The sequence below is a fragment of the Prionailurus bengalensis genome, chromosome B1 (genome assembly GCF_016509475.1).
Source record: "Prionailurus bengalensis isolate Pbe53 chromosome B1, Fcat_Pben_1.1_paternal_pri, whole genome shotgun sequence".
NCBI lineage: Eukaryota > Metazoa > Chordata > Mammalia > Carnivora > Felidae > Prionailurus > Prionailurus bengalensis.
Window position 1 is genome coordinate 33,775,364 of NC_057344.1, and position 27,731 is coordinate 33,803,094.

The 27,731-nt window shown below is 37.4% G+C and overlaps 1 protein-coding gene across 1 annotated transcript; it reads right to left on the reverse strand.

Annotated features, from left to right (window-relative positions):
- Positions 1–1,823: 1,823 nt before the first annotated feature.
- ADAMDEC1 (ADAM like decysin 1) lies at positions 1,824–27,731 on the reverse strand. The gene is made up of 15 exons (XM_043555449.1): positions 27,624–27,731; positions 19,931–20,057; positions 17,847–17,962; positions 16,087–16,163; positions 15,065–15,143; positions 13,516–13,592; positions 12,253–12,439; positions 11,975–12,037; positions 11,005–11,076; positions 10,537–10,706; positions 10,096–10,177; positions 9,237–9,367; positions 7,599–7,776; positions 3,810–3,895; positions 1,824–2,526 (listed from the first exon to the last, which is right to left on the reverse strand). Exons 1-15 carry the CDS (start codon positions 27,729–27,731, stop codon positions 2,520–2,522), a joined length of 1,560 nt encoding a protein of 519 aa, XP_043411384.1. The 3' UTR covers positions 1,824–2,519.

The window sequence follows — 27,731 nt, forward strand, 5'->3', positions numbered from 1 at the left end:
TTTGAGATTTATAGATATAATTCCATGTTGTATAGGCTGGAGTAGCCTTGATTAAAACAAATTTCAGAAAAACACAAGGGATCTTTTGGACAAAAAAAAAAAAAAAGAGACAAGGACATGATTATGTACCTGTATTTACTCAGTAGGGTAGAAAAGAGTGGAGTAGGGTTGGTGATCATATTTCTAGGCTAATAGAATCCAACCTATTCCATGAACTGGCCATTCTGAATACACCGTTGTGCTTTGGAGAAATGGCTGCATGTATATGACTTAAAAACTTTGTTTTAAGTCCTCTCATCAGTTGTATGCTGGTAACTTTTTAATAATTGACTCTCTGGAATAACAAATGCATGTATGCACATAAATACATATGTTTACTATAAATGTTATTCGTATAAAGGATATGTGGCATATAATTTTAAGATAATAAAACATATAATTCTTTGTTGTAAATTCCATACAATCACTCTCACAGAATGCTTTCGCTGCAAATGAGTGAAATCAAAACGACAAAGATATATATTGGAATTTCACTCCTATGTCAAAGATGCGAGCAACAAATTCGACAATCGTTTCCAAACACTGAAAGAGCATTATCTCAGGTTTTTGTATGACTCACATCATAATTGCTACAAAGACTCATTTTTAAAAATTCACTCTGCATTACAAACACTTTTGCGTCACTTTCTTAAGTATAAACAACAAGCAAATCAATTGATTCGTAGCATTTGCTTCTTTCTGTAATAAAATTTTCCCACCACGGTCCATCTCAAGCTACCAATATGACATCACTGAACATGGAGCAGGTGTATACAGTTACAGTTATACAGGTTGCTTTTGAGTAACGTCTGGGTTTCATAACCAGCTCATAATAGTCCCGAAAATCTAACAATTGGCACTCACCTACTCACTGTTTCCAGCATGGCGCGGTCTATAATTTTTGCAGCTCAGACAGTTTTACTATAAGAAACCTTTACCTGAGTAGGAGGTAGGGGAGGGAAGTATGCCAAAAAAAAAAAAAAAAACCTTTTGGCCTTGGAGGAATTGGCTGGAAATTTGTATCAGACCAGCGGACAATGAAAATATGGACGATTCATGCCTTGGGACTGTTCCATGGCTTTCAGTGACATCGCACATGCGGCTTTATCTGTAGCCCAGCTCATGCCAAACTCACCAATAATGGCAAGACAGTCAACACCAGTAAGCAGGGCTTTCCAGAAGGCTGTTCTTTTCAAAGCTCAATCTTTAGAAGTGTGTTTAAATTCTTGTTCTCCTAGTATAAGCATCAATGGAATTTTGAGTAATGTTTGGAGTAACTATTAAGCATTTGAATACAGAAACCTCAGGAAGAAGTCCAATCTCACGTGGCTGACCTCAAGTCATTTCACTGTGAACATTAAAAGATGTTGTGACCTTCATCTCATCTCCACATCTCCCCATCTCATCTCCACACTGTGATGCCTGGTTATCTATGGCAACACTGTTAGAGGACTGTAGGAAAAAATAGTCTAAATATGTGAGGCTTTAACACCTAACGCAAACCTACACGGAAGGTTGAAAATACTCATGCTTGAAAATCACCACAAAGCGGCGCCACACAGTGGCTCAGTCGGTTAAGCATCTACTCCTGGTTTCGGTTCAGGTCATGATGTCCTGGTTCATGAGTTCGAGCCCCGCATCCAGCTCTGCGCTGACAGTGCAGAACCTGCCTGGGATTCTCTCTTTCCCTCTTTCTCTGCCCCTCCCTTGCTTGTGTGCTTTCTCTCTCTCTCTCTCTCTCAAAATTAATAAATAAACTTAAAAAAAATGACCACACACAAAAGTCTCAAACATTTGCGGTTTTACTCATTGACAGTAAGGTGTATATTCCATCAATGGATGAATAAAACATTCTTTGATAGTAAATCAAAATGTGAGCATGAAGCCTTCTCAAAATTAGCATTACATGTGATGGTGAGAAAGGATCATACATGATAAAATGCAATACGTTTCTATGTAATTAGTCTTGACATGATATGGACAAATACCACACTTCTAAGAACAAGATAAGTAGAATACTGAAGGGTAATAAAATGACACGTGAATTCTGTCCTCCCTTCTTCTGCCAAAGCTTCTCTCATCAAGTGGACTTGCTCTGCCATGGGCTATACAAGCAAAATGAGATTGGGGTAAAAATGTCAGTCACTTGTAGCTTCACAGTTCTTAATTAAGCCTGTTTAATTCAGAGGCACCTTGAGGCGTTTTGGTCAAAGGCTAATTTCTTTTGTTCCCCAAAGAGCAGAGTTAGCTTCACCATCCTTAAAAATACATTAAAGATCAGGCTTTAGAAAACAGGCAATTTCTCTGAACTCCTCTATTTACCTGTTGGCTAGGCTGATAAAAATAGAAGAAGTACAATTCCAAATGGAAAGCAAAATATATCTAAATGCAACAGTGAAAATACACAAGATTTCTGGTGAGTTTAGATCTCTTGATTCTTGTCCCGGCAAGTAGCATCTCAATGAAGGAGATTTTTTGATTCACTGTCTGATTAAAAGAAAAAAAAAAATTTGGAAGTCATGGTTATTATAAATTATAAAATATTATGTAATTGATAATTAACATTTATAAAAATGTACGTAATACTAACGACCCTCCTGAGTGAGAACAGCATTAGGTCCATTTCACAGGTGAGAAAACAAATTAAGTAACTAGGCTTGAAGTCCCATAGCTAGTTTGGGGCCGAACTAAGAAAAATGGTTTCCTGACTCCAAACCCAATTTCCTTTCCATGATAATAGATTGTCAATCTTCCCAGTAATGGAACATGCCCACCTAGCATCCCAAGTCCCTGAGGAGTTGAATGGATATCTTCTGAGATGCTAAAGTTTTGGTCTCTGTGACAGTATAAGAAGCTGGGCATGATTTCCAGAACTCCCTGCCGAGGGGATCACATGTCAGGTTGAGCAGGCCTTGTTAAATGAGGCTTGCTGAAGAAATGAGTATTGTTCCTGATCTTAGAACCTCGCTGGTTTTTTTTTTTTCTTAAGGAAGTGATAGTTGATGGTGTCTGAGTTGATTATTCCCTTTATAATCTCTCCACAGGTTTAACTCCAGAAAAGACTCAGGGAAGGGGCTGGGAAGGATTAATATTTTCCATGTATTTTATCCTGAGTTTTTCCCCATTTACGATTTTTTCATTGTTCAGGGACTATTTTTCACTGAAACAAATACCATATTCAGTCGGCCCAGTTGGGTTCCCTAACCCAACTCATGTAGGGTTCTATAAAACACAAAAATAATACATGGATTATAGCTTATTGAGACACCTTAAAAGAAATGTCACCAAATGGTGTAGTATGTTCTTAAATATTATTAATTTTCAGACTACCTTGTAAATTACAACTATCAGCTCTTTACCAAGAATAAAAGAGACTTCTTAAAAATGAACTTTTCTTACTCTCATCTTAGTTTGTATTAAACTCATCACTACCTAAGAGAAATTCATAGTTTTTAGCATAGACTGAAGCAGTCTTAAACTCCCAGATGACCACATAGCCACTTTTCTCATTAGTATATTAGTAGACACGAAACCCTAAGTTGTTTTTGTTCACTATGGTGGGTTTTTTTTTTTCTTTCTGAAATGGAATCATTTGAAAAATGTGCAGTAAAAAAATAAATACATAAAATAAAGTTTAACAAATGAATTAAACGAAAATATAAAGTGAGTTGTGTTTTCTTGTATTATCGAACTTAGTGGCCCATCTTTCTCAACTCTGAAATAAAAATGAGAACGTATTTGGGAACAGAGAATGAAAAAAAGGGTCTTACATGATATGGTTCAGAGTGGCTCCTCTACAGTCAGCTCCAGATTTTAATTTACAGGTCATGGCCTCACAGCAAGGATTGGAACATTTCTTTAAAGCACACAGACAGGGAAAGTTGGTTCAGCATTTCTTCCTACACACTAGGTTCATACAATTTTTAGTACAAGATGGCAAAGAAATTTCAATTTTTAAGCTAAATTACTCTGCTCTACAAATTACAGAGGAGATGACCAAGGAAATGTCATAGTAGAAAAACATGTTAAGTCCAATGAAAACCACTTCTTAAAAGGACAAAAAGAGAATTCTCCAAGAATTACCACAAATAAATTTGCTCTAGCTGGTATTACGTGTAAGTTAATTTAAAACTTCAAGGGAGAATACTTCTCTACTACTCAAACTATTTGAAGGTAGGGGAAAAAATGTTAATTCTCAAGTTATTTTACCAAGCCTCCATAATTCTGGTAATGAGAGTTGGTAATGAATACTCACACACACACACGTACACACACGTGTATGCACACCCAATTCTCATTTACGAATAGAAGTACAAAAGCTTGAATAAAATATTAGTAAAACACCAGTTTCTTAATATAATAACTCTCCATTACAACGATGCAGGGTGTGTTTTTTTTTCACCAAAAGTACAAGGGTGCCTCAACTATACAGAATAAAGTAATATAATCCATCATATTAAGAGACTGAGGGTAGAAAAAAACTAATATTATTGTGATAGATGGCAAAGATTAGAAAATAAAGATAATTTAGAAAGAAAGAAAATCTATCTGATAAATAGCAAAAATATATCCAATAAAATAAACAGTAACACATGGATTATTGATAGTCTATATTTTTATGGAAATTCTGACATGCTATGAGAGAAAGAAAAGATATGAAAATGTAACAATAATTGGAAAGTATAAATCACATTTTCATCCCTTGTATGTAATAAAATATTTGACCTGGTAAAAAACAGAGAATCAACTCTAAAAACATTGGATGAGTCACTAAGATAGCTCTTTAAGATAATAAAATAACATTAAAAAAGTAACAAATCACCTAATATAAAAAAGTAAACATTACACATACTAATAGAAAAAAGAAAAATAGAAAATACTTCAGAATAAGCTTTCATCATAAAGTAAGAGCTACAAGAAGAACTTTATATTTAACTGTCCCGAGAAACTCAAAACACAACTAGTCTAAAACAATAATACTGTGGAAGTGGCAGTGGCCTTCGGAGTGAAATACGAATTTCATGCGTTTCAATCAGAATCCCAATTCTATTTGTGGGAAAACTGACAAAATACCAAGAATTATATGGAAGAATGAACACTGAGGAATGACTACACAAATCCCACCCCCCAAAATCAACACATTTGGGGCGCCTGGGTGGCTCCGTCTGTTAAATGTCCAACTCTTGGTTTCAGCTCAGGTCATAATCTCACAGTTGGTGAGTTCGAGCTTACATCGGTCTCTGTGCTGACAGCATGGAACCTGCTTGGGATTCTCTCTCTCTCTCTCTCTCTCTCTCTCTCTCTCCCTTTCTCTCTGCCTCCCCCAGTTGTGCTCTCTGAGTCTCTCTCTGTCTCAAAAGAAATAAATAAACTAAAAAGAAAAAGTAAACACGCTCGCCACTGAAGGTATTAAAATGCATTGCATAGTCACAGTCATTAAAATAGCACGATGCTGTGATAATATTTAGACCGATGGATATTATGGTTATTTTTAAGATCTAGAAAAAGGCTTAAATATGTAGATCAAAACAGTGAAATAGCATATTAGATCATAGAAAATAAGACTATTCACTAAAAAATACTATATAAAGGTTATATACTACTTTTTGGATAGGAAAACAGCTGTTGAAAAATTCAGTTGTTCATAAGCTTGACTTCCTAGTTGTATTCCACTCCTAAGGAAGAAAATCAACACAAAATGGAAACGATATAGGAGTTGGCTGATACACTTAAAGAATATTAGATCTTTCACATAACATAGACAGTGTTTTCTCTCTCTCTCTCATCTCTCTGTCTGTGTGCACTGACTATATGCCATGCACCTGCTGACATTAGAAGCATCTAAGACCGTAAATGATTTCAATTGTCTTCTTTCTTTCTTTCTTTATTTTTAATTTTTTTTAACGTTTATTTATTATTGAGAGACAGAGAGACACAGAGCGTGAGCAGGGGAGGGGTAGAGCGAGGAGGAAACACAGAATCCGAAGCAGGCTCCAGGCTCTGAGCTGTCAGCACAGAGCCTGATGTGGGGCTCGAACTCACAAACTGTGAGATCATCACCTGAGCCGAAGTCAGTCACCCAACCAGCTGGGCCACCCAGGTGCCCCTGATTTCAATTGTCTTCTACCCAAGCAGGTTTACTGGAGTGTAAGCAAGGTGGGAATGAGATAAACTTAAAGCTAATGCATTATAAAGCACCACATTATTTGTAAAATTTCATTTCTCATTATAATTAAAAGAATATTTATAATATCCTTTACAAATGATTGTTACACCATGAAATGTTCTAATGTAATTCAACAGCTTAAAATGTCTACATTAATAGCAGAGGCATAGGGCGATTATGAACGTGTTTATGAATGGGATTTAATGTGGGATAGCTGGCAAATATTCTTTCAGAGACACTGATGCCCGACAGGGGTCAGATTTTTGTAAAGATTAGCAGAATTACAGTAATTATCTCAGACATTTTATATTAACAGCTAATTTTCTACAGGCTTATGCGATTTTCTCTCTCTCTTTTTTTTCCTTCTCTGTTTCATTTACTGCTTGGTTTATACACTGGCTTGTTGAGTGAAGGCCAGCTCTCTCTATGGAAAGAAGTTACGTCTAGATCTGTAATTGGTTTTGCTTAACAAATGATCAACTGTGACTTGAGGTGATTTAAGGATTTCTGACTAATATATCTAGGAAAGATTATAAATGACATGTTATAGTTAATGATTTACTTCTTTACATCGAGCTTTATATAATCATGTCATAAGTGTATCCTGGCTTTTGAAATGCCTTTCAAAATATGTCTAAAATCGGTATTAAAAACACAAGCACGGGGCGCCTGGGTGGCTCAGTCGGTTAAGCATCCGACTTCGGCTCAGGTCATGATCTCACAGTCTGTGGGTTCGAGCCCCGCATCGGGCTCTGTGCTGACAGCTCAGAACCTGGAGCCTGTTTCGGATTCTGTGTCTCCCTCTCTCTCTCTGACCCACCCCTGTTCATGCTCTGTCTCTCTCTGTCTCAAAAATCAATAAACGTTAAAAAAATTTTTTTAAATAAAAATAAAAAATAAAAATAAAAAAATAAAAAATAAAAATAAAAAAATAAAAAATAAAAATAAAAAAATAAAAAATTAAAAAATTAAATTAAATTAAATTAAAATTAAAAAAAAAAACCACAAGCCCACTTTTTTACTGTGATGCCGAGCTTATCTTTAGAAAGACTTTCCAAAAGAACATTTTTATTTTTTTTTTTTAATTTTTTTTTCAACGTTTTTATTTATTTTTGGGACAGAGAGAGACAGAGCATGAACGGGCGAGGGGCAGAGAGAGAGGGAGACACAGAACCGGAAACAGGCTCCAGGCTCTGAGCCATCAGCCCAGAGCCCGACGTGGGGCTCGAACTCCCGGACCGCGAGATCGTGACCTGGCTGAAGTCGGACGCTTAACCGACTGCGCCACCCAGGCGCCCCCAAAAGAACATTTTTAAAGAAGGAAAAGGAAACAGCATAATTCTCATGTTGCAATAACTCTATAATAAATTTCAAACCGTGGATATTTTCCTACCTGAGGAGGGCCACAATCACAATCTTCTCCTACTTCCAGAAGTTGGTTCCCACACACTGGCTTTGTTATTATATTTTTAGGAATTGGTGCTTGTAGCAGGCACTTTGGTTTTTGAGATAAAATGTATTTCTCAAAATGTGCACGGCAGGACGTACTGAAATCTTTTGGGAATTTTGAGCTGTAACCAGAAGAAAAGTCATGATATATATATAGTGAGAAACTGATTTGTCTAACTATATCCCCGGGTTCAATGGAAATTCCAAATTCAGTATTTGTCTAGGACAGTACTATGTTATATGTGAAGGGCAAAAGGGCGTAAATACTATGCTAGTTGGAAAATTGTTTTCCTAGACTGAGCTTGTAGAACTGGAAGAATTTAAATTCCTGTGTGGATTCCGTACTGTCCTAAATGGCAGGAGTGATGAATGAGCCAATTCTATGAGCATATTTCTCTTCCTATTCATGACCACTTTTAAGAGCAAAGTATTTTTTTTTTCATTTTTCTATCCCAAGTCTTTGCAAATTTCCTGGCATTAGAAGGTAATTAATAACAACATAAAAATGGATGGAGTGATTAGTGATGGGGATATATAAGAATGTTGTCATCATCTTACTGACTTACTTAGATGTCATCATCTTACTTAGATATTTTAAGAAAATATATTCCTATTTAATAATAATAAGTAGGTACATCTTAATCCCCTTCATCTATGTTTCCCATCCCCCTCCCCTCCCCTCTCTGGCAACCACCAGTTTGTTCTCTGTATTTATGAATATATTTCTGGTTTTGTCTGTTTGTTAGTTTATTCATTTATTAGTTTGTTCCTTAGTTTTGATTTTTAAATTCCATTTATAAGTAAAATAATATGATATTTGTCTTTTTCTGTTTGATTTATTTCACTTAGCACAATACCCTCTAAATCCATCCATATTGACATGAATGGCAGGATTTCATTCTTCTTAATGTCTGAGTAATATTTCATTATATTGTATATATATATGTATATATATATGTATGTATATATATCCATTCACTTATTTTTTTTATTTTTTTTAACATTTATTTATTTTTTAGACAGAGAGAGACAGAGAATGAATGGGGGAGGGTCAGAGAGAAAGAGGGAGACACAGAATCCGAAACAGGCTCCAGGCTCCGAGCTGTCAGCACAGAGCCTGACGCGGGGCTCGAACTCACGAACCGTGAGATCATGACCTGAGCCGAAGCCGGACGCTTAACCGACTGAACCACCCAGGTGCCCCATCCATTCACTTATTGATTGACATGTAGGTTGCTTCCATATCTTGGCCATTAAAAAGTCTTTTAAGTTAAAATAACATGGTTACCATACTCATAATCTCTAACTTGGCATATTTGGAAATCTGAAGTAATGAGCCCCGATAAGCTAGTAAAACCTGTGCATCAATAGGTTGGAGTGTGAATTAACGGGATTCACAGCCCTTAGTAAAAAAACAAACAAAAAACAAAAAACAAAAAAACAAAAAAACAAGCAAAAGCCCCCAAAACACAAGAATCCATTCACTATATAGACTGTATCTGAATTCTTTAAAATTTAAGAAATATTTAAATTTAAGAATTAAGAAATATATTTTTTTTTCTCAAGCGTGACAAAGTCTCACCTCAGATATTGATTCATCACACAACTCCCTGAGGGACACTTGGTGTAATATGGAACATCAGGCATACCAAGGACATGACCTAATTCATGTGACATCACTCCTACAAGAGACACACTATTCTTTCTCTTAGCCTAGAAAGAAGCAAAAAAAAAAAAAAAAACCCAAAAACAAAACAAAACAAAAAAACCAGAAACATCTATTACTTACGATATTTAGTTATTTCCTAGCTAAAAAAATAGTTTGACAGATGAAAAATAATGAGTCATTAAGCTCTTTTCCCTGCCATTGGCTATCGTAAAATGTTGAACTGACATTTGAACTGGTTGGCTCCTGTGAATCCAACCATCTAGTCAGTGCTCAATAAATATTTGCTGAGCTAATGAGGAGTTCTTGGTAAACCATGATTAAATTGAAGTAATTATGTTCTTCATAGGAGGTACAATACTATGTTTTCAAAGCCCTCTAAGAACAATTGCCAGAATGGTTGGCATTGGTAATGCTTGGCCAAATGACGCCAAAATGCACCGTGACTGACCTCTCTGGCCATTGATACTGAAGATGATTAATTTGAAGATGGCTCAGGCCACAGAGGGCATCTTGGTTCCCTTTCTGTTCCAATTTCCTGTTTTTATTCTCTAATACCAACTAAAGAATGAATACTTCTGGGAGGGCCAGTCTAAGGAAGTATTCTATTGTATAAGCTAAGGTAGCTTCAGTGTAATGATCAACCAGTAGGTTAATTTCTACTTTTATTTACTGACTCAGCAAATGTTCGTTGTGCTAACTCTGTAGAAGGCATTATTCTGGTCTATCATAGAGGATACGGAACCACAGGGAGCCTTACTATGAGTTTACCAACCTCAATAACAGCAACTGAAGATGGGGAGCACAAGGAATTCATGGCTGCCATTCCTACACGTCGATTGGTGAAGTCAATTCCACTGTGTGAAAGTTACAGGCATATTGTCACAACGTAAGTCTTTGGAACCATTAGCTTTTGTCAGTTATGCTCTAGATTTCCTGTTTCTCTACCCTCTTCATATTCAGTAGGCCCCAGAAAGTCTTCTGCTATTCCACAGCACTGTAACGATCACAGATGGTTATCCCACATCCAGGAGTCCATTTTGGTGACCTGACATGGGTCTCCACATTCTTACAGGTGAACTCCTAACGGCAGAACTTCAGGTTCCCCGACAACGGCTTGGGGAGATAGCATTGAACAGAAATCTCTACGAAGAGCCGTTGGGGATAACTATCCACCCTGCCTACCTACGCCTTGCCCTGGCCAGCACGTGCTCACCTGAGTAGCTGTGCATGATCGTGTATCTTCATTTTCTCCAGGTTGGAACGATGCCAATTCAGAAAGTTGTTAAAGGTGGCACCTGTGTTGGGTACCACCTTTATCTTATCAGCGTCAGACCAGATTTCCATACCCACCAACGCCACTTGAACATCTATTGTTTTATAGATCTGTGGGAAGAGCATCTTTTTTTCATGAAAATGTTTACGGTTTCTTTATTATCTTAGATCTTGTGCTGATCACCACTGATGGATAAGTGTATCCTATTTTGCAAATAGAAATCCTAGAAGTTGCCTTTGCTACAGTGTATGTGATATTACCTTGTTGATCCTTGCCTGCTGAGTTTCCCAAAACTGCTGATGTCAAGCCACTGTGACCCTCCCAACTCCCTCTTTGGTGAAAACTCCTTCTGTGGCGAGTCCCCAGGCTTCTATGTGGAAATACATGTTTACAGGGCAAATATCTTACCACATTGAGTAGGTTCATCACATCAAACAAAAAGCTTCTTATCAAAGTTAGATTCCCCTTATATATGTTGTACTGTAAAATACAAAATGCAAACACGATTAAAAAATAAAGTGGATGTGGCACAGAATTTAACATTTTAAGAAAAATTACAAATTTCAACATAAGTAAACGTGTATTCATTCATGTCTGACTTATATAACACTCTGTGTTTCAACAAATTCTTTCTAAATGTAAGAATTCTTTAGTGTTCAGTGGTTTTCATTTGTAAGGATGAAGAAATCAAATGAACAATTTCAATGTTTCTAACCAATTAAATAACATTAAAATTTGATTATAAAGCAGTATTTGCTAAGCTAGAATCACAGATTCTAGTACCTGTGTAAATATAAATATAATTTGTAAAATATATGTAGTTTTCTATCTGCTTTATGTTTACATAACGGAGTGAGAATTTAAAAAATATTTTAATAACCCATTCTTTAAATTTTTCATTGATTATGGTTGATTTCTTGGAGCTATCTGGTATTGAGTATGCTTCCAATATCTGAATATACTGGCAGCAGGTGGATATTAAAGGGGGTGGGTAAGTGACAACCATTGCCCACAAGGCAGGTGGAAAAGACATGACATTCAGGTGGGCAGGGCCTGAGTTTTCAGCTAGAATAGCTTATGGCTTGTGTTCACTGGATAAGAAATCTTAAATTTTTTTTTAACGTTTATTTATTTTTGAGACAGAGAGAGACAGAGCATGAACAGGGGAGGAGCAGAGAGAGAGGGAGACACAGAATCTGAAACAGACTCCAGGCTCTGAGCTGTCAGCACAGAGCCCGACGCGGGGCTCGAACTCACGGACTGTGAGATCATGACCGGAGCCGAAGTCGGACGCTTAACCGACCAAGCCACCCAGGCGCCCCGAGAAATCTTAACAGTTGACCTAACTGCCCCAGAAGCACCCATATTTTATACTCACGAAGGCATTATCCAGCACCAAAAAGAGATCAATATATTTCTCAGCCTGAAGAAAGTCTTCCTGCTTTACAAAGAGTAAAATAACATCATTAATAACCATCTTTATCCTAAAGACTGGAAAAACTTACAATATTTTTTTTGCCAGGGGGAAATTCCATCAAAGAATAAGTAAATGAATTATAGCCTTTACCTATAGCAGTAACTGTTGAACACAATGGTATATCATACATCATTGCTGAGACAGTGGAAGAAATGATGACATAGGAAAGCTACACTTACCTCCGGGCTATTGAGTGACCTAGAGGTTCGAATATGGCCTTGTTTCTTGCCAACACTTCTTACACCACAGGTGTGATTAGCCAGGTCAAGCTCTTCCTGGTTATATGTGATGACAGCATGTTCTTCTTGGTCTGTACTTTTCAGAGGCTTTATCATGTATCTTTGGTCATGATACGCGAAGTATCCTCTGTGAAACACAGAGAATCGTATTTCAAGATTCTCTGCCACACAAAGTCACAAAACTGACCAGAATGGAGTATACCTCTCCCTAAATCCTAAGCTCACGCACATAGTTTTCATTCATAGGCCTTCCAGCCAACTTTTGCTAATTTAAATTATAATCCATACTTGTCAATCTTAAATGAGGGTTATATTATTTACTAGAAAATTCTAAACAAGAATTGCTCAGATGAAGCTGTCCCAAAGGATTTGACATTCAGAGCATAAGCTCAGGGAATGTTTGTCCATATTTCATTTATCCACCTAACAAATATTTCTTGTAAGCTCCTAGGAGTATAATGGAAGATGGAGTAAAAGAGTATTGAGATACTAAGAACCCCAGAGAAGAGAAAAAATGATGAGCAAATCAGCCAGAGGAACAGGTTGGAACAAGTGGTAACTTAGAGAAGTTGTCTTTTTTGGTAAGAAAATCAGTTCAGAAACATAAAGTGAATCCATATGATGGAATGTGACAAATACAACATAGATAGTCATCAAACATTACATCTATGAATGCAGATGTGATATGGGAAGAGGCTTGTGATATGGGTGATAGGTGATATGGGGGATATGTGATATGGGGGATATGTGATATGGGGGATATGTGATATTTGGTGATATGGGAAGAGGCTTGTGAGATCACATGATGAAAATATATGTCTACATGCACAAAGGCTGCAAGCATGACAAATAGTTAATGATAGTGTCACTTACAAGCACAATTTTGCAGTGGTTATTATTTTTTTTGTTGGTGCTTTTTCTTACTTCCCAAATTTTTCCAAACTGGCAAGAATTCTCTTTGCAAACAGAAATATCACACACACAAGTGCACGTGTGCACACATACACTCTCAAAATTACGTTCAGCATAATTTTTAACCGATTATAAAATGATGCCAAGAGTGATACCTGACTCTTCATTTTAATAGCGTTTTACCCCTGCAGGAGATTTTACCAAGATAGGAAGACATGATTTCCAGGAAGACTCAGTTTTGTGCCATTAGAATGGTGCTTGCTGTTTAATATTTTTGCAAATGGCTCTCACCTCAACCCATCACAAAGACTAATGCTGGCAACAGAATCCTTTTCATTGAGGATGTGTCCTTTATAGTAGCAATGCTCCTAAAGTTGGAAACGAGAAATATACACATTTTTTTTTAAACTGTAAGAATAAATGTATCACAGTTGGGGTGAAAGCTGTTATTTTGAATATGTAGGAAAATTCTTCACCTAGTGGCAGTGGCCAGACCAGTTCCCAGACACAAAAACAGTGAGAACTTCAGAGATTTTAGGAACTGCTCCACTACTCACCCTGGAAACTCCATCTTTGACGGCGATGTTCTCTTTCTGGCGCTCATGGCACAAAAGAAAAGTCCAGGGAGTATGAACCTAAGTGGGCTCATGGTGAACTTGGACACTGCATCTTGGACACTGGCGAGTCTCCCTGGCATCGACGATGCTCCCAGAGAGCTCTCAAGTTGGAGGACCAACTTTTGAGAATTTGGCTTCCCTGTGCTGAGTCCCTAAGACACTGTGTGTCACATGTGTATAAAATGAGGAAAGCATTTTTCTAGATCCCAGGCTCCTCAAGAAGCCACACTACCACTCCTGAGCCCCTCATATTAGCTGGTCCAACTCATCATTTTAATTTGTGTGCTAGTGGAATCCCTTTATCAGCATTAAAACCACAGAGAATCTGTCTACAACTAGAGATTCAGACATGGTTCATGCTCCATATGAGCAAAGTAGGGGGTCCCTTATGTAGAACGATCCAACAAAGCCATTGAAGAAACCCTTGGTCACAATAAACTGGTCTCAGGGTCTGAAATTCCGTCTATGTTTTTCTTGCATTTGGAAGAAACCTTGTCATCATAAACATTTTCTTGTAGAGGATTTGGAAAAAGTACCAAATTAATATGCCATCAGCCATTCACATTTGAGCCTGAATTAATTTAAATATTAGCAAAAATCAAGATATCCTTGAAATGAGAGTTTTGATGTGAGAAGGGAACAAAGAGCCATTTTATTACAGAAGTTTTGTCTTTTTATAGAGACATGTTTCGGGTGCCCAAGGAGAGCGGCTCTGAGAAACTCATTTAACTTCTTAATACTCCATGATTGAGTCTTTCTGTATTCTCTTCCTGCCCTTTCCTTGGCATTAATTTTGTATGTTTGACCTCTAGGCCTTGGCATTATCTATAGCATGGTGGTGTAACCAGATGTTATATGAATTAAATAATTGATGTCCCATTACTGACCTCAGGATATATGCATAGATTGTTCAAAAATAATAAATGGCTACATGACTTTTCAAGAAGCTACTAGGGAAGATATTTCTAACTTTTTGATAAGATGGTCTAAGGGAAAGTGGACTGGTAGTTGCTTCTAGAAATATAATACTTGAAAGCCTTCTACTGTATCCTTACCTTTCTAAAAAGCTGACTGTGATTTTTTCATTTGTTCTCTCATTGGTCATAGATGAGCACCTTTGTTCCTAGTCCTTCAATTTCTTTTTTATTTGCCCTTGCATCTATGCATGGTACAACATAAGTAGTAGATCCCAGAAAAAGTCCCAGGAAGCATTCAGAACCTACCATGTTCTGAGGGCTTGTAATGATTTTCTCCCCTCTGGGTGAGTAATACGTTTCGGTGTAGTCTGGCCCCAAGAGATGTCTGCAAAGTTCAAAAAGTCGCATGATACACGTAAGGTGGTAATAAGGGCTAATGTTCTTGAAATGCATTGCAGCACAAAAAGAATGATTATGTCTATGATGAGAAAGAACATTGTGACCCACTGATTCTTTTCTAACATTGGAACTCTGCTGCTGAAGTCAATCAAAGCCTTAGTTATACCCACTAGATCCAAGGGAAGAAATACCCCCAGATACTTTTCAGCTGCAAATTCTCTATCCTCAAATGCGTTATTTTTAGATTCTTTACAGCAAAGACACAGTCGCCACAGGGTCTCTGAAGGGTGTTGGGTCACAAATATGCATAAAAGACCATTGAATTCAGGGAGAAGTTTACTGACAGACGTAGAACTCGGTAGAGCCCCATCCCTAGGGATCTATCTCAAGGCTGTGTGTCCTGAATGACTCCTACATATGTTCTTTTTTTTAGAGAGAGAAGGAGCGCCAGAGGCGGAGAGGGGCAGAGGAAGAGAGACAGAAAATCTCAAGCAGGCTTCACGCTCAGCTCATAGCCCGATGCGAGGCTTGATCCCATGACGCTGGGATCATGACCTGAGCTGAAATCAAGAATTGGACACTCAACTGACTGAGCCACCTAGACGTCCCACGTATGTTCTTATAAAAGTAATGGGAGGTCACGTCAAAGATTTGAGTTTATCTGGGTAGAAAAGATTTTCAGTAAATCAGGGGAAGTTTGAAGGAAAAAAGGCATTATCTGTGTTCTTCCCTTTCTTTATACTTTGCATGTAATTTCCTCAGAAAGCATCAACCTTCTTAGATAACATTAGCACAGCCTAATAACATCTAAAACCCAATATACTTCATGCCTTCTATCTCAAATCACACGAAATAGAGTCTCAAGAAGGTGTATTTTTCCACATTCTCTTAATATAATCTATTGGTTAGACTCAGGAAGTACAACTTACTCGCTCTTTTGTAGGTGAAGAACAACTTCTTCTCCATTTAATGTAATCTGATACTGAAGTTCAGGTTCATATCTGTCCTAAAAATATTTAATAATAAAAAGATATCGATTTATATTTCTGATATCAATTATGTGTCTGATATAAAAATGATATCAATTTATATTATATTATAATAAATGATACATGTGGTATCCATAGAAGAATAATTACAAATGCATACAGGATAAAATAATTCTTTTATCTATACAAAATATATAAAACAAAACATAAATTGAACATTTAAAAAAAATTTTTTTTAACGTTTATTTATTTTTGAGACAGAGAGAGGCAGAGCATGAACAGGGGAGGGGCAGAGAGAGAGGGAGACACAGACTCTGAAATGGGCTCCAGGCTCTGAGCTGTCAGCACAGAGCCCGACGCGGGGCTTGAACTCACGGATCATGGGATCCTGCCCTGAGCTGAAGTCGGACACTTAACCGACTGAGCCACCAGGCGCCCCTAAATTGTACATTAAGATGGAATAGCAAAAAGTCCAGTAGCGCAGTAATGGTGATAAGTAATAGACTTATTCAACATAGGCAATAATATTCAATATTATTATTATTCAATAATATTCAATAATATTCACAGGTTAAACTAGTTCTAAGATGTAAGATAAGGATTTATTATTTACCTTACTATACACTATACTGTCCTATGTATCCTAATTGATCACTAATGGTATAATAATAAAGTAATATTTTTATTATTTAAAAAAATTTTTTACATTTATTTCTTTTTCTGAGAGACAGAGAGAGACAGAGCACAAGCAGGGGAGGTGCAGAGAGAGAGGGAGGCACAGAATCGGAAGCAGGCTCCAGGCTCTGAGCTGTCAGCACAGAGCCTGACGCGGGGCTGGAACTCATGAACCATGAGTCGAAGTCGGTCGCATAACCAACTGAGCCACCCAGGAGCCCCTATTTTTATTATTTTAAAACCAAACCAAATATACTAAAGAAAACCAAGTAAAAACCTACTAAGAATTAAATAAAGTAAAAAATATATTAAAAGTAAAAGTTACAAATATTTGCAACAACGTAATAGTCGAAGAGTCAATGTCTTTAATCAATTAAAAAAATTTTTTTTAGTTAATTAATTTATTTTTAAGAGAGAAAGAGAGTAAGAGAGAGAATGAGTGGGGGAGGGTCAGAGAGAGAGAGGGAGAGAGAGAATCCCAATCAGGCTCCGTACTGCCCTCATGGAGCCCCATACAGGGCTGGAACTCATGAACTGTGAGATCATAACCTGAGCCAAAACCAAGAGTCTGATGCTTAACCGACTGAGGCACCCAGGCGCCCATCTTTAATAAATTTTGTAAATCGTGCTACTTAATGGGATAATGTTGAGTTCTCCATTACAGACAAGATGACCATGGAAAAGGCAATTCAGTGGGACAGGAGGTGAGGGTAGGGGGAATACACAGGTTTGGTGAACTTGGTAAGAAACACCTTCTAGAAATGACTGCCTTCCTATGCTCTCCCCCTATCCTCCAAATTTGGAGAGATGTCCAAGCAGCTTTGTTCTTTCTGAGCAAGTGAAACAGTCAACTCCCTTCTTACGGCTTAATTGTAAAAGCATTCTGAGAAATCCTGCGTTCTTTCCTGGACAAAGGGGACCTGTGGATATGGGCTTCAAAAGTCAACTATTAGACATCGCTTCCATGGGTGAAGAGGCTCTTAACTGGTTCTTTGTAAAATCCCATAGTCATTCACGCTGCTTACCTCTTTGCCATTCTCTGTCTGGTTGTTTTGTATCTCCCTTTTGTGTAAAATGTGTAGTTTTTTAGGGCGAACTACTTCATAGAGCTCTAATTCAGGTGTTTGCTTTATGGCCATTGCTAGAAAGAGAGAGAGGTAATATTGATATAACACATTTAAAGTCTTTGGTATTGTTTTGGTTTGGGTTGGTTGGTTTTGTTGAAATGGTATGGAAGACCGAATTCCCGTCCAGAAGGTAAACCTTAGGAGAAACAAGTTATGCCTTCCTCCTTCTCCTTATCACCTTGGATAACAAAGAATTTTTCTTTTGCTCTATCTACCTATTCTGGAAAGATATGGCAATGTGTTGGATGATCTCTCAATATGTGGGAGATTATGGAAGCAGGAATCCTTCCCTGTAGTCCAGTTCCCTCCTCTTCTCTTCTCTAGTCTGGTTCAAAATTGAGGATTTTTCTCTCAGCATTCTCAGAGATTCCTTTTCTCTTTCTATGTCTTTTTCTCTTTGTGGTGAAACCTCAGACTACCCCTTCCAAAAATCAAAAATTTTTTTTAATTTTTTTTAACGTTTATTTATTTTTGAGACAGAGAGAGACAGAGCATGAACGGGGGAGTGGCAGAGAGAGAGGGAGACACAGAATCTGAAACAGGCTCCAGGCTCTGAGCCATCAGCCCAGAGCCCGACGCGGGGCTCGAACTCACGGACCGCGAGATCGTGACCTGAGCTGAAGTCGGCCACTTAACCGACTGAGCCACCCAGGCACCCCGCAAAAATCTAATTTTTATAAACAGACAATACTTCATTCTTAGGGAAGACCCTACTGACCGCTATTTTCTTTCAAAGCATAACAATGAACCGTTACGTTCTTTGTCTCATCAGCATTTGCCCTCAAGACTCCAGATTTCATAGGGAGACAAAGTTTTTGTGATCCCTGCCGAAGCAACTTTAAAGCATCAGATAGCAAGTAGGAAAACCAGATAGCAAGTAGACTAAGTGAACTTAGTGTCCTTCTTGATACACTTGGTATAATATTACATAGACCATTTCCTAGAGCTGATATTGGAGCCAAAAGATGTGGTCTTAAGTCCTAGCCAAATGACCTTATAAAAGCTATTTTTCTTTCCAATCAGGTTACTTATTTAAAAAACGGAGGTCGGTGTAAACATTGAATGACATAAAATATACCAAATTATGCAGCGCCCGTCTAGGAAGATGACATATACACCTTATGTACTTTTTCTTTTAATTGTTCGATGTAAGGTCAGTCTTGTTTTTAAATGCTCCCATTTTCAAAGATCAATGTCTGTGCTTAAAGACAATTTCCCACTGACAGACAGCGTGGCCTTGGGAACTCCAAGCAGTTTTACACCTGGCTGATGTGAAGAACCGGAAGGAAACTTCTCAAGTAAAAAATTTCTCCTAGCCAGTCCCCAAAGTTCTGCTACGATGCTATCTTAGAAAGGATTCATCACATAGGAAAACAGGACATTTATAAATTTATTACTAGAAATTTTTTAACGATGGAGAATGTGAATCCAATCAATGTAAAGAGTTGTGGGATTTAGAATAGAATAAATTTTAATAGCTTTTAGTCTTAACTCCATTAGTAAATTTTCAGTTGGCCAATTAATTTCTAATTTTGCTTAATGCTGCAATTATGTCTAATTTGATGCTAATTTCACTTAAGAGTTATCCATTCTAGCACAGTTTTTGGTCAAATTGTGTCTGGATAAATGACTGTCTCCTCACGGGGTAGAAAATATCAATGTTATTCGAGATAACATTGGAGATGGGGAGGAAATTCTTCATTTCTGGTCTGGAAGTTAATTCTCTGGTGTCATTTAGGCTGTGTGCCTTAGAAAATAAAATTATAGATCCAGTAGCATATTGAATAAGAGGTAAAGTTTGAGGTGCATCCTAATGAGATTATTATACCAATCATAACACCTTAAGTATGAGCGTGGAGTATATGTAGATTAAGTAATGCAGTGATCTTTGGGTCATATGAGCATGTTATTTTCTCAAAAGTACTTCCAAATGCATTAAGCAATCTGACTTTTGTATAAAATGTCAGTATTTTGGTGCTTACCTTGAGTTGGAGTGATGAGCCAGAGGATAGAAAGTAGGACCAAAGGCATGTTGCCTACTGCAGGTAGCTGAGAAGTCGCACACAGCCTGAAACTGTGGTCTCCCCAGCTGTCCAGCTTTATCTTCCCCTACTTATCTTTACAAATTAAAAAAAAAAAAAGCACAAAACCTCAAGTACTCTCTGTGAGATTGAGGAATGTTTCCTAATGGTGTTGGGAAATGGTGAAAAAATTGCAGTGACCACATCATGAGAATGTTCCTCATTTAAGAGAGGTGTTTATATCTGTGGCTACAGCTTGTGAAGGAATTTCCATCTGGACAACTGCTTGGCTCTCATGCTCCTATAGTGGTGGGAAAGAACCCACTGAGACTGGGATGCCTGTGCATATATTTGCATATTCGCCACACGGAACCATCCCAATTGCCGCTCAGTATCCTTATAGAAATTGATCTACACATTTAGAAAGTATATTAGTGGTCCGTACATTTTTGAGAAATCAGCACAGAGAACACAGAAGCTCTACAGCAAGCATTAGGCAAAGTCTTACGATCTCTGATCTTTTAGTCTCCTTGTCTGTGAAAATGGCTAATAACAATACCTACCCCAAGCTTCTTTTAAAATTTGTAGAAGGCAACACACACACACACGTGCATGCACACGTATACATGTAAGACTTTAAAGAAACGTGCAAATGTAAATTCCCTTGGCAGCGTTGGACTCAACCAAATTATACTGCACATGAAGTACACTCGCAGCATACTATGAGTTCTACTGCAGAAAAATTACCCTCTACTTCTGATTACAAAAATAATGCTTTTTCATGGTCACAAATATCAAGAGAATATTGCATAAAAAAATTGATCACCCAATGGCTCATTCTCAAGAAAGGACTTCTGCTAACCTTGTGGCATTTTTACCTCTTTTTTATGTACTGATAAAAGAAAAGAAATAAAAGAAAATTAAAATTTATAACTGTTAGTTCTTATTGTAGTAAGAAAGGGTTCGGGGAACCTGTTATATTTTTGCATAGCATGAAGCAGTTTTGCATTCATGTACGTCTCTGCGTGTATTTCTTTGAGTACCATTTCTAATGGTTTCTTTCAGATATATCAGTAGAAATGGTATTATGTAGTTAAAATAGGGAAATCGACGTGAGATTCTTTGTATCCATTGACCTGGTACTTCTCAGAGAATTGTTGCCAAGTTCCATTTCCATTTATAGTTTTCCCAATCTAAAAAGCTATGCTTTTTTTTTTTAACGTTTATTTATTTTTGAGACAGAGAGAGACAGAGCATGAACGGGGGAGGGTCAGAGAGAGAGAGGGAGACACAGAATCTGAAACAGGCTCCAGGCTCTGAGCGGTCAGCACAGAGCCCAACACGGGGCTCGAACTCACGGAGTGTGAGATCGTGACCTGAGCCGAAGTCGGCTGCTTAACCGACTGAGCCACCCAGGCGCCCCAAAGCTATGCTTTTTAACTGCTGAGTCTACTTTGCACCAATAGGTTTGGGAACTTGCTAGCTCCTGAATGCAAGTTTTGTAGAAACTTCTCTATGTCTATACTCTTTTATGTCCTCTTACATCCTTTTGAGCCATTTAAATATTCTCTGTAATTTTATGCACATTTTGCTGGTCCAGAAGATCCACATTCTATATGCATCCTAGCGTGGTTGCCATTAAAATTTAACAACCTTAATTAACATCTCCACTATCAAAGAACACAAGGCCTTTTTGTGTTTAACACTTAACCACAACCCACCCCTTGCCTCCGTACACGTTGTTCTCAAGTATTTTAGTTCCGACATGATTCTCACGCCCAAGTTAGTCATTATCATTAGTTGTATGTTTTATACAGATGATGCCATTTGAAATCACATATATGTCAATTTCTTTGTTCACAAATCTTTTGAACATCAGTTTGTTTGTTTTTTCAGAGAAATTTCCTAGTAAAACATGTAGTTGACCTTTGAACAATGCAGGGCATATGGGTACTGACCCCCTAAATGCAGTTGAAAATCTGTGTGTAAATTTTGACCACCCAAAAACTTAACTATGGATAGCCTATTGTTGACCAGAAGTCTATCGATAACAGTGGATAAACACATATTTTGTATATGTGTTGTATACTGTATTCTGTATATTATATGTGTTGTATACTGTATTCTTACACTGAAGTGAGATAGAGAAAAGAAAATGTTATTAAGAAAATCATAAGAAAGGGAAAATAGATTTACAGTACTGTACTGTATTTCTTGGAAAAAATCCTAGTAAAGTGGACCCATGAAATTTATTTATTATGAAATTTATTGTCAAATTGGTCTCCATACAACACCCAGTGCTCATCCCAACAGGTGCCCTCCTCAATACCTATCACCCACCCCCCCTCCCTCTCACCCCCCATCAACCCTCAGTTTGTTCTCAGTTTTTAGGAGTCTCTTATGTTTTGGCTCCCTCCCTCTCTAACCACTTTTTTTCTTCCCCTCCCCCATTGTCTTCTGTTAAGTTTCTCAGGATCCACATAGGAGTGAAAATATATGGAATCTGTCCTTCTCTGTAGGACTTATTTCACTTAGCATCACACTCTCCAATTCCATCCATATTGCTACAAAAAGCCATATTTCATTCTTTCTCATTGCCCCGTATAATTCCATTGTGTACATAAACCACAATTTCTTTATCCATTCATCAGTGGATGGACATTTAGGCTCTTTCCACAATTTGGCTATTGTTGAAAGTGCTCCTATAAACATTGGGGTACAAGTGCCCCTGTGCATCAGCACTCCTGTATCCCTTGGGTCAATTCCTAGCAGTGCTACTGCTGGGTCATAGGGTAGGTCTACTTTTAATTTTTTGAGGAACCTCCACACTGTTTTCCAGAGTGGCTGCACCAGTTTGCATTCCCACCAACGGTGCAAGAGGGTTCCCGTTTCTCCACATCCTCTCCAGCATCTATAGTCTCCTGTTTTGCTCATTTTAGCCACTCTGACTGGCGTGAGACGATATCAGAGTGTGGTTTTGATTTGTATTTCCCTGATGAGGAGCAACATTTAGCATCTTTTCATGTGCCTGTTGGCCATCTGGATGTCTTCTTTAGAGAAGTGTCTATTCGTGTTTTCTGCCCATTTCTTCACTGGATTATTTGTTTTTCGGATGTAGAGTTTGGTGAGCTCTTTATAGATTTTGGATACTAGCCTTTTGTCCGATATGTCATTTGCAAATATCATTTCCAATTCCATTGGTTGCCTTTTAGTTTTGTTGATTGTTTCCTTTGCAGTGCAGAAGTTTTTATCTTCATGAGGTCCCAATAGTTCATTTTTGCTTTAAATTCCCTTGCCTTTGGGAATGTGTCGAGTAAGAAATTGCTGCGGCTGAGGTCAGAGAGGTGTTTCCCTGCTTTCTCCTCTAGGGTTTTGATGGTTTCCTGTCTCACATTCAGGTCGTTTATCCATTTTGAGTTTATTTTTGTGAATGGTGTAAGAAAGTGGTCTAGTTTAATCCTGCATGTTGCTGTCCAGTTCTCCCAGCACCATCTGTTAAGGAGACTGTCTTTTTTCCATTGGATATTCTTTCTTGCTTTGTCAAAGATGAGTTGGCCATACTTCTGTGGGTCTAGTTCCGGGGTTTCTATTCTATTCCATTGGTCTATGTGTCTGTTTTTGTGCCAATACCATGCTGTCTTAATGATTACAGCTTTGTAGTAGAGGCTAAAGTCTGGGATTGTGATGCCTCCCACTTTGGTCTTCTTCTTCAAAATTACCTTGGCTGTTCAGGGTCTTTTGTAATTCCATACAAATTTTAGGACTGTTTGTTCTAGCTTCGAGAAGAATGCTGGTGCAATTTTGATTGGGATTGCATTGAATGTGCAGATAGCTTTGGGTCGTATTGACATTTTAACAATATTTATTCTTCCAGTCCATGAGCGCGGAATGTTTTTCCATTTCTTTATATCTTCTTCAATTACCTTCATAAGCTTTCTATAGTTTTCAGCATACAGATCTTTTACATCTTTGGTTAGGTTTATTCCTAGGTATTTTATGCTTCTTGGTACAATTGTGAATGGGATCAGTTTCTTTATTTGTCTTTCTGTTGCTTCATTATTAGTGTATAAGAATGCAACTGATTTCTGTACATTGATTTTGTATCCTGCGACTTTGCTGAATTCATGTATTGTTTCTAGCAGATTTTTGGTGGAATCTATCAGATTTTCCATCTGATTGCTGATGCTAGAACTTCCAACACTATGTTAAACAACAGCAGTGAGAGTGAACATCCCTGTCATGTTCCTGATCTCAGGGAGAAAGCTCTCAGTTTTTCCCCATTGAGGATGATACTAGCTGTGGGCTTTTCAGAAATGGATTTTATGATGTTTAAATATGTTCCTTCTATCCCGACTTTCTCGAGGGTTTTTACTAAGAAAGGATGCTGAATTTTGTCAAATGCTTTTTCTGCATTGATTGACAGGATCATATGGTTCTTACCTTTTCTTTTATTAATGTGATGTATCACATTGATTGATTTGCAAATGTTGAACCAGCCCTGCATCCCAGGAATGAATCCCACTTGATCATGGTGAATAATTCTTTTTACATGTTGTTGAATTCGATTTGCTAGTATCTTATTGAGAATTTTTGCATCCATATTCATCAGGGATATTGGCCTGTAATTCTCTTTTTTTACTGGGTCTCTGACTGGTTTAGGGATCAAAGTTATGCTGGCTACATAGAATGAGTCTGGAAGTTTTTCTTCCCTTTCTATTTTTGGGAATAGCTTGAGAAGGATAGGTATTATCTCTGCTCTAAACGTCTGGTAGAATTCCCCTGGAAAGCCATCTGGTCCTGGACTCTTATTTGTTGGGAGATTTTTGATAACTGATTCAATTTCTTCGCTGGTTATGGGTCTGTTCAAGCTTTCTATTTCCTCCTGATTGAGTTTTGGAAGTGTGTGGTGTTTAGGAACTTGTACATTTCTTCCAGGTTGTCCAGTTTGTTGGCATATAATTTTTCATAGTATTCCCTGACAATTGCTTGTATCTCTGAGGGATTGGTTGTAATAATTCCATTTTCATTCATGATTTTATCTATTTGGGTCATCTCCCTTTTTTCTCTGAGAAGCCTGGCTAGAGGTTTATCAATTTTGTTTATTTTTTCAAAAAACCAACTCTTGGTTTCATTGATCTGTTCTACAGTTTTTTTAGATTCTATATTGTTTATTTCTGCTCTGATCTTTATTATTTCTCTTCTTCTGCTGGATTTGGGGTGTCTTTGCTGTTCTGCTTCTAGTTCCTTTAGTGTGCTGTTAGATTTTGTATTTGGGATTTTTCTTGTTTCTTGAGATAGGCCTGGATTGCAATGTCTTTTCCTCTCAGGACTGCTTTTGCTGAAACCCAAAGCATTTGGATTGGACCCATGCAATTTAAACCTGTGTTGTTCTGGGTCAGTTGTATTCTTTGATAAACACTGCATTAAAATTTACTTAGAGAAACACTTTAATTGTTTCTTTTTAAATTTTTGCTGAGAGGACATTTGTTTCATCCTCTTCTTTAATGATAGTTTAGCTGGAATACAGTTTTAGAATGGCAATTAATGTCTTTCAGTATTTGGGAGCTGTTTTATTATCTGTTGACAACTATTGTTAGAGTTGAAAATTCTACTTTCAATCTATTAAGTGGAATTTATTTTATTAAATAATTATTCATTGAGATTATTTTGTTTATTAAGTATTACAAGATAAGTTAAATATTTATTGAGACCATGTTAAGTTTGAGTTCATACTAAGTTAATACTACATTTCTGGGCATTCTAAGATGATCCTGATACTGTCTATACTATTGAGATATCCCCGCAACCAAGTCTACTAATTAAGATAAACTTAAAACAGATACAATTTATACAGATGGTAAACATGATGGCTGAGGTTTATGCATTGAGTACAGGTAGATTTTAGAAGCACTTCATTTGGTGGGTGGAAAGAACCAAATAATATTAACTGAAAAACAAATAGGAGAATAGATATTCTGGTGAGAGAAAATTATGTGAGCAAAGCCATGGGTATGTAGAAAATCATATTAGATTTGTAGACTATAATATGTTCTCCACGACTTGGATATAACATTAGAAATAACAGGCATATGACATAAAACTTGTGATACATGTGGGGTCGTTACGGGGAGACAAATGATGAAGACCTTAAAGAAAAAGGAACACATCTGAGAAACATCTAGCTCATAAAATTGTCAGACTTGCTCACTGATGGGGTGTAGCAAGTAAGGGAGCTAGAGGAATCTGGAATGGGTTCTAAGGGTGGCCAAAGCAACTGTGTGAATCTTATAGATGGCATCCTCCAGTCTGGTCAGTTGACGGGAGTTTCATTTTAGTTATATCTTCCACAGTTATATCTCCTAAAGATATATCCTTTGGAAGTGCATCTCCTCAATGATAATAGATGTTCAAATATGTTCATTGAACACACACATCGTGAGAGAGGTTTGTAAACTGAACTTTCTGGTTGGAATACAAATGTTGTTTATTAGACAGTTAACTACCACCCTATAAATTCAAACTGTGAACACAACAGTGAAGAGATTGTTTATTTGCTGCATCTGGAGGCAATGAGGAATGACATATATGTGTACCCTTATGAGTACAATATCCAAGGAATGACTAAACATAGGACTTACTCTATCATGATAAAACTAAGAAATCAGATCCACTTCCTGACCACAGAGAATTTTGTTCCCATAAAACTTACAACTCACAATCTGGAATTTTTCATAATAAGGCATATTTGATAATGGGGGGTGCGTGTTTAAACATTGTCTAACTAGAAATGAAAATACAACAGTATCACGGATAAAAATTGCAATAATCCCTTAAAAAGTCAGGATTTTCATACATATTACCTTATTTGGTCATCATAATAGATCTAAGTGGTCAGTTCAAAGATTTCAGATCCCATTTTACAGACGAGTCAAAGAGATTATGTGACTTACTTCAAATGATTTACAGAGTCTGCAATATATTTCCCAAGTCACGGAGGTAGAAGAGGGTTTGGTATGAGAACTGAAGTCATTCAAATATTTATTTTATTGTGGGAGAGATCTATGATGGTTTCAATGCCTCAGGAAGCCTATTGTGAAAATACGAGAGGGTAGGAATTAGTGGGCTGGGTGAAAATTTTGAGATGAGAAGAGAGAAGTCAGAATAATTGCTGAGAACAATGGAAGGAGAGCCAAGGACGGGTGAAAAGATTGGTTAGTATTGATAAAATAACTAAGGTTACAAATCACAGGAAGGATTAGATGTATAGGAGCTTCACATTAGAGAATGTGTTAGGTTCTCTAGTTTTCAGAAATGGAAATGAAGTTTGTTACCGTTAGAGTGAAAGTTTTCCCAGGGTAAGGTCCAAGAACTATAATGCTAGTGTGCTTTTTGGTCTTAAAATCCTAAAAAGTTCTAGAATTATAGCAGAATTTATCAATATGGAGAAGTAGCATGGTACATAACCAAAGGTAATTCTAAGGGTAGGGACACGTAAATTTCAAATCCCAGTGATTATACAGGTTATAGTTTATTGAAAATCCCACCAGCAGCAAGGGGCTCTGCTCCACACAGTTGTTCAGAGACACAAGATGATGGGGGGAAGGGGGTGCCATTTTCCACATGTAACTTGCAATGTTACTATGGAAATAAATACCCAGCTGGAAGACGGGGAAAGAGAAAGAATAGAGCATTTACGAGGCTCCGCTGAAAATGATGACATCATATCCGTGGAACACCACTGGCCAGACTCAGTCGCATGCAT

Coding starts and splice junctions, on each gene's coding strand:
- ADAMDEC1 (XM_043555449.1), bottom strand. CDS start 27,731: ATGCATGCGACTGAGTCTGGCCAGTGGTGTTCCACGGATATGATGTCA. Junction 12,038..12,252: donor GGTCACTCAATAGCCCGGAG/GTAAGTGTAGCT, acceptor CTCTTTGTAAAG/CAGGAAGACTTTCTTCAGGC. Junction 9,368..10,095: donor CTTCAGTTGCTGTTATTGAG/GTTGGTAAACTC, acceptor GCTTCTTTCTAG/GCTAAGAGAAAGAATAGTGT.